Source organism: Vicia villosa, linkage group LG4 (assembly GCF_029867415.1).
Source record: "Vicia villosa cultivar HV-30 ecotype Madison, WI linkage group LG4, Vvil1.0, whole genome shotgun sequence".
In the NCBI taxonomy this organism is placed as follows: domain Eukaryota; kingdom Viridiplantae; phylum Streptophyta; class Magnoliopsida; order Fabales; family Fabaceae; genus Vicia; species Vicia villosa.
The window spans coordinates 124371566-124389315 of record NC_081183.1 but is presented as its reverse complement, the minus strand read 5'-3'; the positions used below and the strand labels follow the sequence as shown (position 1 = coordinate 124389315).

The window sequence follows — 17750 nt, the reverse complement described above, 5'->3', positions numbered from 1 at the left end:
TCATTTCAAGTACGCTCTCATTTACATGCTCAAACTACTTTCTCAACTCATTCACTCTGATTTAAATATTAGAATGCTAACTTTGTAGGTCAACCTCCGCTCTGCCGTACCATAAACTCACTCCACCCTATTAGAATTCAAATTCATTCGATCTTCATATATTTTTTATTCCCGTAAAGAACAAATATCACTCAACTAAACTTGTATTTACATATAATTTATTTGATGGATAAAAACTAATGTGGTATATAACTTTATTATGAGTTCATTGCACTGCCTTGCTCATTAATAATTGAAGTGAATTCAATTTTAGCAGTTGATTAAATAACCAGGCCTATCTACTCAAACCCATTTGAAAACTCTACTAACAATATATTGAACATTTGTACAACATCTGTACACATATTAAATAAACCTTGTAATATTAAAACAAAAAAGATAAGGATGAACTTTGTTCAAAGTAGTACTATGCTACAGATGCAGCCAAAACTAGCCCACCATTCTATATTCCAATCCACCTCGAACTCTCCCCGGTGACCAAAACTGTATACTTCTTTTGAACTATTCCAATTCAATTCAAACCTACAAGATATGAATGAATCACACTAGCTTACAACACCTCACTCACATGCTTTCTTCTGATGAATTCAAAGATATTAAAGCCAGCATATAAAAAAGACCTTATACATTATTGTTATAATTATAGGTGAAAATTCATACAACAATAAACAAAGTAACAAACTATATAACTAAGTCTACTTAATTAAACAATAATTTTCATTACATAAAAGTATCATTAGAGAATGCATTCACAGATAGATCATGCAAACCAAAATCATTATCCACAACCAATCCATCAGAAACATCTATGTTACCCGAATTCGAACCAAAACTGTTGTTATTGACATAATCATATGAGTTATAACCATTCTGCTGTTGCTGAGCCACTTGAATTTGATTCATCTTCAATGGAAACGGCCTAGAAACTTGATTATAACTTGTGCTACTAAACTGTGGCATTAACCTAGCTGTTGTTGATGATGTATCATGTTGAATATTCTGTTTGCTACTACCTTGTTGAAAGTTTAAGGTAATAGGTCCTTTACGAACACCTAGCGACGACAACGACGACGAGAGACTAGTACTAGGACAACCTGTGAATTGCTGCACAAGTTGTCTGAAATTTGTTGTGTTTGCATTAAGAAGTGTTGTTGGTGTTCTCTTAGAAGCTCTAGATCTTCTTCTGATAGGTTTGGATACATTACCACTCTTTGGTGTCAATTGGTCACTAGTGTTGTTTGAGTATGAATTTGTTGGACTCATAACCGTGGTTTGTGATGGGAGAGGATTTGTTGTCATGACAGTTGAATCAGAGAAATTTTCTATAGCATGATGATCTTCCATGAGAGGTTGCTGATAGATTTGCATCCAATATTGATCAGTAGAAGCAGTCATAGTGGTATTACTCATATTGAGGAGGATCAAATACTTAATATAACTCTATTGACAATTTGACATAGTCTTAGAATATTTAAAGAATGAAATGAAACATGTTTTTGTTTAGTGTTCAAGTGTTTGTGTTTATGTGTTATGTGTTATGTGTTGTGTGTATATGTATGTGAGTATTGTCAATTTTCATGGTCAAAGTAAAAATGTCTAAATTTGACTATTCTTTGATAGTGATAGGGGAGAAACTTAGAGACAAAGAATAGTGTGGTTCGAGGAAAGAACGTTATATTGAAGTTAATAATATTAGTGACGAAATCAAAATCAAAATCAATGATAACATCATTTCTTGGGAGTGTTTGTTTGATATGTTGGTCTTAGTGTTTGTTTGGTCAGAAAAATGTGTACTGTTAAGTTGAAAATTATAAACTGAGATATATGTGTTATAGCTACCTACCCTCCATACCTTGTTGATTTGATTTAATTAAGTTTCCTATGTAATTATATAAAATTGGCATGAACGTGTAAGGTACTTCATGAACTTTATGTAAGTTTAATTTTCAATTAACTTGATGGTTGCATTAAACAAAAATATTTTTATTATTATTTATAATTATAGGTGATGTACAGTGTAGGAGAAGAAGTCAAGAGGCACGTGAGTGTAGGGTAGTATAGTCTTGGTCTTCGTTTCCATGGCACATACCTATCCTATACCTTTTTTTATGTATATTTTTCATAGGATAATATTTTTACTTAGTCCATACTTCATGCAAGAGATTGTGCATGAGAAATTGAGAATCATATTATAATTGTCATTAAAAAAAAATAGTATTACCTTTTTATTTTAATTCTGTATATGGTATTTATAAGTGTAAGAAATTTTTGTCGGACAAGTCGATTTTGTATGTTTGAGTTAGATCAAACTATACATTCTTAACATAGTATTGGAATCTTATTTAAAATCCGGTGGACTAACTATTATTAAATTTCTGCTATTTGACCACCAATTATTAGATTTCATATAGACAAACAATTATCGACTACAATAAGCAAAGCACATATACGAATACCTTAGTATCCACCCGTCTCATACCCGCTCAATATATATTTAGATATTTTTATTTTATTATCATATACTCATGTTAATTTATCGATTTTATTATTAAACTTGTACGCATTTTAGCATAAATGTTTGTTTATTTCTTAACTCAACAATAACATCCTCTATTTTTTTTAATATTGTTAAAATTTTAAAACGACATGATAAATTATATATTATTTTTTATAAAAAAAAAAAAAGGGGTTAACCAGCATAAGTATGTGTATAATTTAGATAATCTTTTTAAACCATGGATATAGAGACGAATATTATAAAACCATGAATATGGAGACGAATATTATAATACCCTGCTCATTAGCATCTCTAATTTCCGCGCTTCCAATAGGCCAAACCATAGTTATTAATAGTAACTCGGTTTAGGTTTCTACCGATAAAACTCTACTGAGAAGGGGTGGATAACTTACTCGTGAACACTTGAAATTAATTGTATTAACTACACATATGGCTTCAAGGGAGAAGATACGCACAAGTAATGATGGATGAACTTGTAGATGTGTCAAAAGCGGCGAGAAAATAAAGTTTACAACCAATTGGCAGCTACAAAATAACACACCCTTATGGATGCAGAAACTGAAGGCATGTGCACAAAACTGGAATTACAAGTTCCTATCAAAAGTCCTTTACAATGGGGTTATAAGTTGTAATCTATAGTTTTCACTACAATCTTGTTATTCTACAACTATTTCAGGAACTGTGGGAAGTATGGGTCTTCTATACCTTTTAAGAAGCAAAGAAGAGCATACAACACTTACAGAAGACAGAGCCATGCATGCACCAGAAACCCATGGTGGCAGCTTGATACCTAATGAAGGATATAAAACCCCAGCTGCAACTGGTATAGCAACGACATTATAAGCCATCGCGAATACGTAATTCAATCTAATACGGTCAAACGTTTTCCGAGAAAGATGGATGGCTGTGATCACATCTTCCAAGTTATTTCTCATCAACACAAAGTTAGCAGCTTCTATTGCAACATCAGTTCCAGCCCCAATTGCCATGCCAACGTCAGCAGCAGCTAATGCTGGAGAATCGTTGATACCATCGCCCACCATTGCAACTATGCTTCCATCCATTTGGAATAAACGAACAATGTCAGCTTTCCCCGCAGGCATCACCTCTGCTCTCACATCTTGGATGCCAACCTGCCATGCAAAACATTTGTCATCACACCAGAGAAATAAATAATCCTAGTTATCAGAAAAATAGGTTTTACTAGCCAGCACAAAAAGAAACATGGTACTGTTATATACAGACCTCCTTGGCAACAGCATTAGCTGTTCTCCAGTTATCTCCTGTAACCATAACAGGTATGACACCCATTTTCTGGAGGCGCTCTATAACCACAGAAGCTTCTCTTTTTAGTGGGTCTGCAACCCCCAAAGCTCCGATCAATATATTATCATATGATACTAGTATCCCTGTCTGCGCATTTCGTTCCAGCTCAACAACAAAATTTTCCACTTCTTTTGAAATATCAATATCATTTTCCACCATCAACGTCCTGTTGCCAACCTGTTGAGGATATGCTGCTTCTCATAAGAAACTCTTTACAGAAAAATAGTTAATTTCAATGTATTTTTGATACAAAGACAGACATATTACAAAACAATAGTAAAGTGACAATACCAAAATATGCCTCCCGTTTATAGAGCATCGAACACCTCTTCCTGGGAGAGCAGAGAAGTCTGTGACATCAAAAAGCCACCCAGACTTCACATCATTCTGTGTAGTAGCTGAAGAATCATCGAAGAAATGAAAATGGCGTGCATATGCTAATACTGCTTTTGCTAGTGGGTGTTCACTGCTAGCCTGAATTATATAAACAAATAAAATAAGTTATTGACTTGCTATTGGTTCCTCTAAAATAGAAAGTAAGTTTTTCCGACAAATTGAACAAATAATAACTGGTGCGTATACTTATTGCTCATCCCATGCCCAAGACTACATGCCGTAACTGGTGCGTATAGTTCATGTTTACTAATAAGTAGATAGTTGATTAAGTGTGGTGAAGTTGAGGGTTAGGACTGTAGCATTTAAACACAAATTATAATCTTGTAGCCCTAATTGTGATTAATAGAAATCACAACAGCTGGTCTGTTGCCAAGATGTAAGCACGAATGGTCGGACTCTGATTTTAAATTGTGTTTCTACTTTATCGCATTTTTGGTAATTTGTTAATTCCCAGATGCTGTTTTACCAACAATAAGGGGAAGCTTGTTAGGGAGTTTGGAGAGAAAAGGGAATAACAATGAGCTAATAGCCAAGACCACCAAGAGACCTTGACACCACATTTTCACACCAGGAGACCTTTAGGCATTGAGTATATGAGCCACATCTCTTTTATATCATTCAATTAGCTTATTCCTAGATGACGTGACACTAATAACTCACTTGAATTCTAACGATAACACAGCTAAAGAAGTTAAGTAGTCTGACAAGAGGAAGGAAAGAATAAAAAGATGTGACAGTATAACAAAAAGACAACAATGGACAAAAAATCAGAATTCACCTCAGCAGAAGCCACCAATTTAAGAAATTCCCCACGTTGCATTCCAGTGAATACTTTGGAAGTAGTAACACTGGCTTTTCCCTGAGTTAGAGTGCCTGTTTTATCAAATATCACATACTTCACCATCTGAGCCCTTTCCAAGGCATCTCCTCCTTTAATTAATACACCATTGTTAGCCCCAACCCCTGTTCCCACCATGACGGCTGTTGGTGTTGCTAGGCCAAGTGCACATGGACATGCAATCACCACTACAGATATTGAGAACATTAGGGCAAACACAAAGTGATTTCCATTTTCTGGCAGCCATGTTTCTGGGTAAGCTCCAACAGCTCCAGCAATATACCTGCAGATTAAAAATTCAAATTTAAAGATAAAATTAGGAATAAGCATTTCGGTCATATTATAGAAGTCAACTTTAAGCAATATAACAAAACCAGTTAAAATGAACTTACCAACCCAAAAATGTCAACAAGGCCAAAGAAACAACGGTCGGAACAAATATGCTTGCTACCTGCCAGCCAAGAGAACGATACCCGAGTTTATATCATTTGTGAACCCATCAACTACTGGATGTTATTGAATCGGCAAAAAAATTCTACTTTCAGAACATAATGAACAGGCAAAAAAACAGCTTAAGTTGATTCCTTAACAGCACATTTTTCAGCAATCAGAGAGCCTTCAAAATATTACCCCAACTATGCAACCTTAACCAAATGTTGTTTCCAAGCTACTCAATGTATCTTTTATAAGCTGACGCATGCTAAATTTTGAAAATCTTGCATAACTAAATAAAAATGCAGAAAAAACCACTCGTAAAACTACCTCCGGTCAATCACAAGAATATTTTACAGAACAGAAGATATGTTTCAGACTAAAATTGTATTCTTCATAAGTGGGAATGATGCAATTTAGTTCTACATACAGAAACACGTACACAATGAAAAGTAACTCCCGTAGAACATGAAGATCAACAACCAAGACCCAAATACTTACATAATCAGCAAACTTCTGAATGGGAGCTTTGGACATCTGTGCTGTTTCAACCAAACTTATTATCTGACTCAAAACTGTATCAGATCCTACTTTAGTAACTTTAATGTGAAGGACGCCATGCATATTTATTGTACCCCCAATAACAGAACCATTCACCTCCTTCAAAACAGGTACAGATTCACCGGTTACCATGCTCTCATTTACATAACTTGAGCCCCAAGTAACAATACCATCAGCAGGAATCTTTGTACCAGGAAGAGTTTTCAATGTGTCACCAGGTTGAACAAGCAAAGAATCAATTTCTCTTTCTTCAAAAGACTTACCATCTAGAAAATCGACATGCTTATTAGTTATTATTGTCAATTAATTGATGAAGTCTAAAACATTAGAAAAGAAGTACCCTTAGGCTATGTTTGGAAGTTTGGAGGGGAAGGGAGGGGAGGGTGTTTGAAAAATAGGAAGGATTGGGGGAAAAGAATAGAAAGATTTTAGTTTGGAGGGTTTTGGAGGATTTGATTTTCTTCATAACACCAAAAAACCCCTAATTTGGGGAACTCAAAATTTGTATTAAAAGAGGGTTTTGAAGGGCTTAGACAAAATGTTCAAATATAACTTTTGTTGTTATAGTATTTCAAAAAGTAAATATACATTAATGATAAACATTATTTTATCATTCTAAACAAAATCTTTTTTTAAAATTTTTTTAAAAATTTCTCTATATTTTAAAAAAAAATCAATTTTCGAAGTCCTCCCTTCCCCTCCCCTCCAAACTCCCAAACATAGCCTTAAAGAAATGATATTTCAACCTAAGAGAACAAACATAGAAAATGAAAGTAATATGCACCTTTATCATTAATAATTAATAAAGCTGTTGCAGGAGCAAGTTCTACTAATTTCTTGATGGCATCAGATGTCTTTCCCTTAGCAAGGACTTCCAAATACTTCCCCAACAAAACAAATGTTATAAGCATAGCACTTGTTTCAAAGTAAGTTGGGGACCAAAATCCAGTAAGAGCACCATATAGAAGAGCATAAACAGAATAAACGTAAGAAGTGGTAGTTCCCACAACAATCAAGACATCCATGTTTGTTGAACCATTTCTAAGAGCCCTTCCAGCTGCAATATAAAAGCGCTTCCCAATTCCAAATTGGATGACACTAACTAATGCCCATTTCACCCAATCACGCATGAGAAAAGGCCCACATCGCCGAAGTAACAAGGAATACATAAATGGAATATGAGGACAAACTACCTTCATGAAGAAGAGGGGAACCTGATAAATGCATCGAGCTAAAATCAATTCAAAAGATCAAACAAGAACATAAAAACATAAGGTATGCTAACACAATATCAGTAATTGAATGTGAAGACAACGTGTATTTCTTAATTTTAGGATAGCAATTAACAGAACTTATGTAATTTATCTTTATACAGATTGGAATCGAGAGCTATTCAGTAATTTTGCAAGTGATTTCAAATACTTCAAAGAAATTGTGATTCATGATCACGTGAAAAGGAATACGAATAAAGAAAAAAAAGGGTAATATAAAGAAACTAAAAGATTGTTATGTAAATTGAGATCAAATAAATACTCACACTAAGTAAAAGGCTGGAGATAAAGACCCGAAATATAGTTGAGGTTTCTTCAACAACTTTAGAAGCCATCCTTGAATAAGGGCTTTTAACATGTAATTCAAACTTTCCATTGCTTTCCATGTGGATCCCATCAACTAAGGACCTTGGACTGAGAACTTGAGGATCGAATAGAACATCTAATTCACCCGATATCCGGTCAAAATTAAACTGCCTTACTCCTTTCATGTTACTAAGCATGTCTTCTATGACTTGTGCATCTATTAGACTGTACGCACCAACAACTCCAAAAATTATTTTATCCTGCTCATTGCTCTGTACAAACGAGGCTTCAAAGCCAGAATCTTCGATTGCATTGACTATATCATCTTTACTAATTACACTTGGATCATATTCAACTTCGCCTAACGAAGTAGCCAAAGCTACCACGGCCTTTTTAACCCCTGGAAGACTTCTTAAAATACCTTCAACAGAATTTACACAGGCTGCACATGTCATACCTCCAATTGTGAACTGTCCTACCAGGGTTTCATGTGGAGTATTTCCAAGTCCATTGGAGTCGGGTAATATATCTGCTTCGAACCCTGCACCTTCAATTGCATTTTTAATGTCTTCATCCTGGAATATGAAAAAGTTTCAGAATATAATTCAATGTCTATTGAATACAAGCTTCTGTCAGTAATTCATACAAGCATTTTGTTAAAATCTTTCTCGAATGGTGAATTATACAGATGCATTAAGAAAACAACAACTAAGCCTTATCCCACTAAGTGGTCTCGGCTACATGGATCAACTTCTTCCATAATGTTCTATCTAGGACCATGCTTCTATCCAAATCGTTAATTACGAGATCTTTCTTAATAACTTCTTTTATAGTTTTTCTAGGTCCTCTTCTACCTATAGTTGTTTGACTCATCTCCATCTAATCTACTTTCTTTACAACAGAATCTACAGGTCTTCTCTCTACATGTCCAAACTACGTAAGTCTATTTTTCACCATCTTTTCTACTATAAGGAGTTATCCTAACACTCTCTCTAATATTGTCATTTTTTATCTTATCATGTCTAGTCTTACCACACATCCAACGCAACATCCTCATTTCTGCTATATTTACTTTAATCTCATGTTGATTCTAAACCGCCCAACATTTTGTCTCGTACAATTAGGGTTTTAAAAAAAGTCTGCGATTGCGAAAACGGCCGATATCGTTACCATTATAACCGTTTTTATTGTTCAAGAACAAATTGTGGTTAATTCACACCGCGACGACCGCAATCAGTGTCGTGACACCTAAGAGAAGAAGCATCAAATCAATTTAAGTCCACATGTTAGTTGATTAATGTGTATAGATTATAGGAATTATCTATGATGTTATATCCAAATGCAAAATTACACCTTCCAGAGTACAGGAACATGCATAACAAAGAACACTGGTACAAGCTGGGTTGTTGTTGAGGGAACTGGCCATGTCTGACACGGCGCCAATTATGTACTCTTTCATATTTTTTTCTCATACATATGTTCTATAGTTTTATAGATACAAAATTACAAAGGTCACTTATTAATCAGTTAGTTTGAGATTATTTTCAACCTAAGATTGAAAATTGTGTTTTCCAATACACTCAATCAATTTTTAGTGTATTGTGTTTGGTTACAAAAACAATGTGAAAAAAAAAAATCAATTCTGAGACCACAAGAATTGATTATGGAAGCAATACAACCCTAACTTTTGGGTTGACTAAAATCATTTATGGGAGTGGACCTATACAAAGTACTTTATACTTACACATCTAAAGTGATCCCACTTTTATCATTACCAAAGTATCAAACACTAAAAAAAATTGTAAACTCAATTTCTTAAAATCAATTGTCTATAGATCAATTCTATCAAAATCTAAAACAAACAGAATTGTGCGCGTCTCTCTCTTCATAAATAATTCTGATAGGACAACATTCATTTATCATCTAAAAAAAAGTAGGCACTACAGTTTCACATACGGTTGCCAAGAAAATGTAACATGAGAGTATCCATTTCCAAAAAATTACACCAAAAAAATCCACTAGTTGATAATTTACATAATTGTAATCAATAGCTGATACAAAGAGTTGAATTGAGTACAAGTCATCAGATAAATGCTATCTGTGTTAGTATGGTGTTCAAAACCGACACTAGTGATCACGTTTAATTTAATTAATTTTTTAAATTATTACAGTAAAAAAAGTTGAGCAGTGTAGGAAAAAAGAGAGAACCTTAAGCATAGCAGGGTTGAAAACCACGTCAGCTTTGTTCTGCAGTAGAGCAACGGAAGCACTGAGAACTCCGTCAACCGCTTTCAGAGCTGATTCGATGGAATTAGAGCAAGCGGTGCATGTCATACCGGAGATTCTCACCTGAATTCTTCTTCTCTCGTCGTCAACTCCGTCGCGGGAGTCAAGGAGCAGTGCATGTTCCAAGTCATCGGAGTCATCGGTGGCGGTGATTTTCCGGCCGGCGGGTAGAAAAGTGAGCTGTAAGTCTCTCACATCAGCATGCGCCATTGGTGTAGTGGGAAATTATGATTCGAAAGACCCAAACGAAGAGGAAGATGGAAAAATTCTCTACTCTTGTTGACTCTTTTTATTTGGGTTGATAATTACTTTTTTTGTCTTTAGTTATTAATCTCATTAAAATTGTGTAATAAATGATTCTGATCTTCTTGAAAATAACTTTAAACACGTTTTTGATGTAAGAATATGATAAACTATTAAAAATGGAAACGTAATCAATATCCATTATTTTTGTATTTTTTACGAGTGCGTATAACAAATGTTATAATATTATCTTCATCTTATCTTTGTTTGGCAAACACAAGAAAATATTTTCTTTTACTTTTAGTAACACTTGAGATTTATTAGCATAAACTTGTCTCTAAAATAGATTGGACCGATATAACGAGAAGATTATCTTCGATTTAGATTATGCACGGGCTACAATGTTTTTGGCACACACAACAAAGGATTTTTTTCATAGTAAATTTTATATTTATTAGCCTAGACCTATACTAGTATGTAAAATTAGATTGGACCATTAAGAGTTATCTTCTATTTAGATTTTGAAGGATTTCAGCTACCACCCAAAAAATTAAACCTGACAGCTCAAAAGATTGGTGTTCATTTTCAATCCAAAAAGGTAGAAAAGAGAGAAGCAAGAAGAATATAATGAATTAGTTATAAAATTGTTATTATTTGATTTCTTTTTGGAATAAGATTACGAGTGTTAGTAATAAATAATCTCTCTAATCATAATCAGGATTTACAGTATGCAATGATAAGATACTAGTATGTTATTTATAAGAAAACTAACACACTAAACTAATAGGTTTTTACACGCAGATCCATTACACAAGTTAACTTAGTAAATAAGCCAACTTAAACAATTGGACTTAACAAACAAGTCCAATTCGACATGCTAACAAATTTAGCATTTGGACTACTGCATACTTGAGCATACTTCGACTACAACATTATAGGCTTTTGACTACAACATGTGAACAGACTTTGACAACATGCTAAGATCCTGTCGAATTGATCAACAGATGTCCATCCACAAGAATAAACTTCAAGACACCTATGGAAGTTTGGAATGGAAAACCAGTAGAATACTCAAATTTGAAGATTTTTGGAGCCTAAGCGTTTGCTCATATCAAATAAGACAAACTTGATGCTAGGGTTGTGAAATGTGTCTTCATTAGTTATCCTAAAGGGGTGAAAGTTTACAAATTATGGAAGATGGAACTTGGAGGATCAAAATTTAGCATAAGTAGGAATGTTACTTTTGACGAGACTCGTATGGGGATGAAGTGCAAATAATTGGATGTTAAAGAATAAAAAAACTAAGGTGAAAAAGACTCAGTTTGAGGTGGAGGTTCCTACTAGTGAGACTAGAAACGTGGAGGTAGTAGAAACTCCTATTTCCAATACTATTGAAGGGAAACATATAATGTCTCCTAATTATCAATTGGCTTATGATAGAGTTAGGAGGAAGACTGTACCACCTCAAAGGTACAATTATGTTGATCTTATTTATTATGCTTTGAATGCGGTTGCAGGGGTGCAAGATTCAGAACTAGAGACCTTCAAGGAAGCACTAAAAAACAAAGATAGAGAAAGATGGTTGATTGCAGTAAATGGTGAGATGAATTCACTGATGAAGAACCGTACTTGATAGCTTGTGAGACTACCTAAGAAACAAAGGGTGGTTGGATGCAAGTGCATTTTCAAGAAGAATGAAGGTATTCCAGAGATTGAAGAACCAAGGTTTAAGGCAAGACTTGTAACGAAGGGTTTCTCTCAGGTGGAAGGGATTGATTACAATGAAATTTTTTCACCTGTGATAAAATATTATTCTATAAGGATACTTATGGAAATTGTAAATCAATATAATCTTGAGTTAGAACAGATGGACGTCAAAACATATTTCTTGCATGGATACCTTGAAGAGACAATCTGCATGAAATAACCTAAAGGTTGTAAATGATAAGGCTAAGGTAAGTTTCTTGAAGAAATCTTTGTATGGGTTGAAACGAAGCCCAAGGCAGTGATATCATCGGTTTGATGAATTTCTTCTTAAACATGGTTTTGTACAAAGTAATTATGATAGTTGTGATACATATTGAAGAGGAACGAGAAAGTCACTATCTACCTCCTTCTATATGCTGATGATATTCTGATGGCAAGCTCTAGCAAAAACGAGATCAGTAAGCTCGATGAGATTTTAAATACTAAATTTAAGATGAAAGATCTTGGTGAAGCTAAAAGAATCGTGGGTATGGATATCATGAGAAACTGTAAGAAGAGTGAATTATTCTTATCTAGGCATGGCAACATAACCCATACCCGCGGCTATCCACCCGAACCCACCCCTAAACCTGTCCAGTTTATTACATGATGTATATTAGTATTATTTAGTTGTTATAATCTAGATTATTGAATATGCCACTAATGTTTTGATATTTTAATTTGTATTTATTATTTAAAATATTCGAAATGTATGTATGAAATTTCTTGAGATTGTTTTATTTTATTATTTATAATGCAATATGATTTTGTAAAAATAAATATTTTTATTAAAAAAATTGATGTTTATAAATGGATGGTGGCAGGGCGAGGATATCCGAACTCATTTGGAACGGGTTTAGAATGTGGTGATGCTAAAACCATTAACACTCCTTTGGGTCATCACACGAAGCTTTCGATTAAACAATGTCCTTAAGTTGACAAAGAGAAGAAAATAATGGAGAGTAATCCATATGCAAGTGGAACTAAAAAACATTATGTATGGTATGGTTTATAGTAGATTGAACTTAGTATATGCAATCAACATAGTAAGTTGATTTATGGCAAATCCTGGCCAGGTTTATTAGGAAGCTTTGAAGTGAGCTATGAGGTATTTGAATGGTATGCTAAAGGGTGGTTTTAAATACACAAGGTCAACTCAAGAGAAAGACACTTTGGAGGGTTTTTTTAGATTCTGACTATGCAGGTAATGTGGACACTAGAAAGTCCTTATCAGGTTTTGTGTTTACATTGTTTGGGACAACTATAAGCTGGAAGGCAAATCGACAATCAGTGGTCGCATTATCTACTACTCAAGAGGAATATTTTGCCCTTATTGAAGGGGTCAACAAAGGCATATGACTGAAAGGCATGATTGGGGAGTTAGGGACTACCAAGTAATGTGTAAAGATAAATTGTGACAGTCAAAGTGCCATTCACCTGGCCAATCATCAAATTTATCATGAGAGGACAACACGTTAACACCCATTTACACTTTATAAGGGACATGATAGAGTCATAGGAGATTCAGGTTCAGAAATTATAGTCGGAAGAGAATCCAGCTGATATGTTCACCAAATCATTGCCAAGATCAAGGTTCAAGCATTTCTTGGACTTGATCAAATTTGTTGAAGAGTGATTCAAGCTTTGGAGAAAGCAGTAAGGTGGTTGGCGGTTAAATTGGCATCACCCTCAGTTTAAAGTCAAATGGAGAGTTGTTGAAATATTATATGCCTTAAAACCTCAAGTGAAAAAAGAGAAAGAAAATAGACATATTTTGGTACTGACAAATTTGGGCTTGTTTGTGGATTCGTTTGTTAATGGGTCATATCTTGGATCTGTTAATATTGTTAGTTAAATATGGATTTTCTCTCATTTGTTAAGTGGGAGCTACATAAGGTATAAATAATGGTTTTAGTAATCAAGGAAAACCTTTTAGATTTATTTAGAAGGGTCAAATAATACTTCTTGATACCTTGAGTGAAAGGTCAAATAACACTTCTTGATACCTTGGGTTTGTGTGATTCATATATTGAGAGTTGGAGAGATTGAGATACACTTTGGTAGAAAATATAAGTTTGTTGTTGGGATCCTTCAGGGTTTATTATTGGGAGCTCTCAAGGAGAAGACTATTTTCTTGTAACTCATATGTAATCTCTTATAACAACTTTCTAAATATAGTGAATTAGAGAGCTGCTCTCTCTCCCAGACGTAGATCATTTGATCGAACATAGTAAATGATTTTCTTGTGTTCTCGCCTACTATTATTTTTATTACTTGAGGCCATTTGGTTTCCACTGTTCTTTGTTCCCACATATCTAAAGTATTGATTTAAATTGAACATTGTCATTATCACAACAGTACATAAAATAATCTTAAATAAACTCGTGTAATGCAAAGGATTGAAAATGTATAATGTAAATACACTGACCAAATACATACATTATAGCAAAAATATACCTCAAAAAATACATACAATTATGCAGTAGATCTAAATTAAAACTAAACATCTCCACGCATGAGAATCCACAAATGTATACAATATAGTTCAACTTCATACACATACATAATCAAATTGATATCCAATTAAGTTCACTTAACATTGACATGATTACAATACAATTCAATATACAAACAATATGGTCTAAATAAACATGTCATACATGAATACGATATAATATACGTTAATACAATCCAATACAATTTGTACCAGCTCAATACGATAAATATGAACACATGAGGGACCAATCTTTTCAAAAAAACAATTTATATCAAGGTACCACCACATATAACTTTAAACGTCAGCACCAACATTTAATGAAAGTCATACATTTCGCTTTCAATACTCATGTCGAGACACCATACAAAATCATAATTGAAGGCTTTCGGATCCTACAAGATGGAAGCTTCAGCAAGTGGCTGAATGAGTGGTTGGTTCACCCGCTAGGTGTAATTTTGATTCGGCTTAAGCTGCTGGCGGGTGTTTGTCTAAGGAGTCCTGTTGTGTTCTGGCTTGGCCCGACTTTGGGGCTTAGTTGTATAGTGAGTGTCAGTGCAGTCAACATTGATCCCTCTTTCGCCGCAGAGCCGTTCTGGATGATGGAGTCATTAAAACAATGTTGTGTCGATAGTTAGGTGGTGCTAAGGAGCTCTGAAGGAGTCAACTTTAATTCTAGTATATTTTGAGACTAGTTGTCTAAGTCTCGGTGTTTCTGGTAGCTAATTGTTGTGGTGTGAATCTATGTCACGATGGATAGTGTGGTTGAAGTTTAGGAGGGTATTTTAATAGAAGGCTGTATTTGCAGAGTTCCAATCTGGACAAGAGTTTTGGTCTGCTGCAACATGTCTTAGCAGCACTGAGATATTAGCCCTGGTGTGGTGGGAGCTTTTGCAGACTTATAAGTGTAATATTGTGTTGTTGGAGTGGTGTTATTAGGAATCCTAAAGCGCTTCTGTGTCTGTTGAGGTAAACATTACTAGATTGAATTTTGAACACCATGAGGAGCGTATGGGCGTTCATCAACTCTGTGTCTCTGAGTTCGACTGGGTCGGGATGGTAGTGTCATTTTTGGTGTCGACTGAAACAGTTTGGATTTATTTAGATTGGTTATGCAAGTGCTGAATTTAGCTTAGTCAATGGAGATGTTGTCATTTTTTCTGTCATATACTGCATAAAAACAATTCTTCTGTTAATTCCTATTAGTTTGGAATGGAGCTAGTATCTTAGCAGTTGGTCTCCTTATTATGATTGGGTTGTGTTCCAAGTAGAGGATTTTTTTGATGTTGGATTTACTTGTTTGTTGTTTTGACAGTAATTATAATTTGTTGTGACAGTACTTGTAATGTGCACTTCCAGTGTTCAATGTTTGAATAAAATTATGGCCTTTACAAAAAAAACACTTTATTTCAAGTTCAAACATGTCTTGTCTTCTCAAAACTGTTAGAAAAATCATTTAAATCAAATGGAATCGAGGCTAGAATCGTGTACGGAACACTTTTCTTATAGTATTTCAAGCACTCTCAAATTGTCTTAGAGTTTCTATGTAAGAATACCCAAGATAATTCAGCCTTCTCGAGTCTGTGCAAGACCGACGAAAACTCGAATGTAGCGAAGAGTGTCTGGAATTTACTCTAGAGGATTTGCGTTTTTGTGTTGTGATTTTCTGAATTCAGAATAAATTATTTATAGGCCACATTGGTATTGTTTCACAAGGTAGCGACCCTTGGTGAAACAATGTCTTTTACCAAAAGTCACAATGATTGGCCTATAACAACACACTTCAAAAGTTGTATGGTTTCATTCTACAACACTTCATGAAATGTTGCGATTTTTTCAAATCCACTTCTCTTGTCATTTTGGAACAACTATTATAATAATTACAACAATTCCCCACTTGTTCTAATATTGACAAGATCAATTCCAGAAAGTAAAAAGCAAAAGAGTGTTAATACAGTTAGGTATCTTTCGATTTGAACTTAACTTTAGTAAAGACAACGCAAATCCTAATCAGAACGTTAGGTAGCTATGCTTTGAACCGTTATCCCATGTGATCAGACCAGAATACTATACACACACTCTTTAAAGGTTTTTCGCCTACATATCTCGCCTAGCACTATTTTATGGCCATGTGCTTTTCCTGTTTTCATGAGAGAAACTCCAACTCTCACTTTAAGAAGGCACCATCTTGAAATTCAAATAGGTGAAGTTCAGTTTGTATCTATTTCTTGAGATACATATCCTCCTCGATATAGAACTTCATTAAGAGTTTTTAAAAAACTCGACCCTCAATTATGTAATAGTCAACATTGTCACAAAATGTTGCACTAACTTCCAAATTAACGACTTATTGTTACCCATTGAATCTTAGTTTAAGATGCATTAACTTCAGATTGGGTTGCTATCATTGTTGGAACGCTTATTCAAGGAGTTTCAACCTCACACCTCTCGAGGTTGTCTTTACTAAATCCTTGGCCAGTAGTTTAGTAAATGAGTTATTCAAATTATAGATCGATTGTATATATGTGAATGAAATGATTACATCTTTAATCAATTTTCTCACGAAAGAATGTCTAAGGCCTCAGTGCCCAGACTTTTCATTTTACACTTATCTGAATTCTCTTGCTAAATTGGCTTGACTATCGCATTGTGTTAACACCTTTCAAACTTGTGTTTAGCCAATGGAACTTCCAACATAAGTTCCCTAAACCATTCAACTTCTTTGACTAGTGGAAGCGAGATCCACACACCATGACTCCATGGTCAAGAGAGTGATGCATGTTTATTTCTTGCTCTTCCAAGAAATATCACTCCAATTAGTGTAAATATCCACTTTGTTGTAAATTTATGATCTCCAACACTCGATATCCAACTCATATTGGTATATCCTTCTAATATGGAAGGAAACCTACCATAATAGAGGTCAAGACTTTGGTTTAAAAGATAATAAAAATCCTTGTGACGGCCTTCCAATGCTCATCATTTGGATTGCTAGTAAATCTACTCATTTACTAATTGCAAATGCTATGTCGGATATAGAACATTGCACTAGAAAACCAATTTCACTTGTGTATTCTAATATAGCCATAACTCTTCCATCATCATTTTGACACTAAGATCAAATTGAATATTCAGTTTCTTGAAACGTGATAGTTTGAACTTATAAAGAACTTTCTCAACAAAGTGTGTTTGACTAAGTTCATAACCCCCACTATTTCGTATTACTTTGATCCCCAAAAAAGGGTCAAATAATCCAAGATCTTTCATCTTGAA

General features: G+C 34.4%; 2 protein-coding genes across 2 annotated transcripts; both read right to left on the bottom strand.

The window, feature by feature from the left end:
• Positions 1–351: 351 nt before the first annotated feature.
• Positions 352–1594, bottom strand: LOC131599623 (VQ motif-containing protein 22-like). The gene has a single exon (XM_058871915.1). The coding sequence runs from the start codon at positions 1468–1470 to the stop codon at positions 781–783; it is 690 nt and encodes a 229-aa protein (XP_058727898.1). The 5' UTR covers positions 1471–1594; the 3' UTR covers positions 352–780.
• A 1135-nt stretch (positions 1595–2729) lies between these two features.
• LOC131595136 (copper-transporting ATPase RAN1-like) lies at positions 2730–10350 on the bottom strand. Its single transcript, XM_058867418.1, has 9 exons — positions 9917–10350; positions 7669–8283; positions 6916–7345; positions 6072–6397; positions 5531–5589; positions 5079–5421; positions 4196–4378; positions 3824–4081; positions 2730–3711 (listed from the first exon to the last, which is right to left on the bottom strand). Exons 1-9 carry the CDS (start codon positions 10202–10204, stop codon positions 3235–3237), a joined length of 2979 nt encoding a protein of 992 aa, XP_058723401.1. The 5' UTR covers positions 10205–10350; the 3' UTR covers positions 2730–3234.
• Between the last annotated feature and the right edge of the window lie 7400 nt (positions 10351–17750).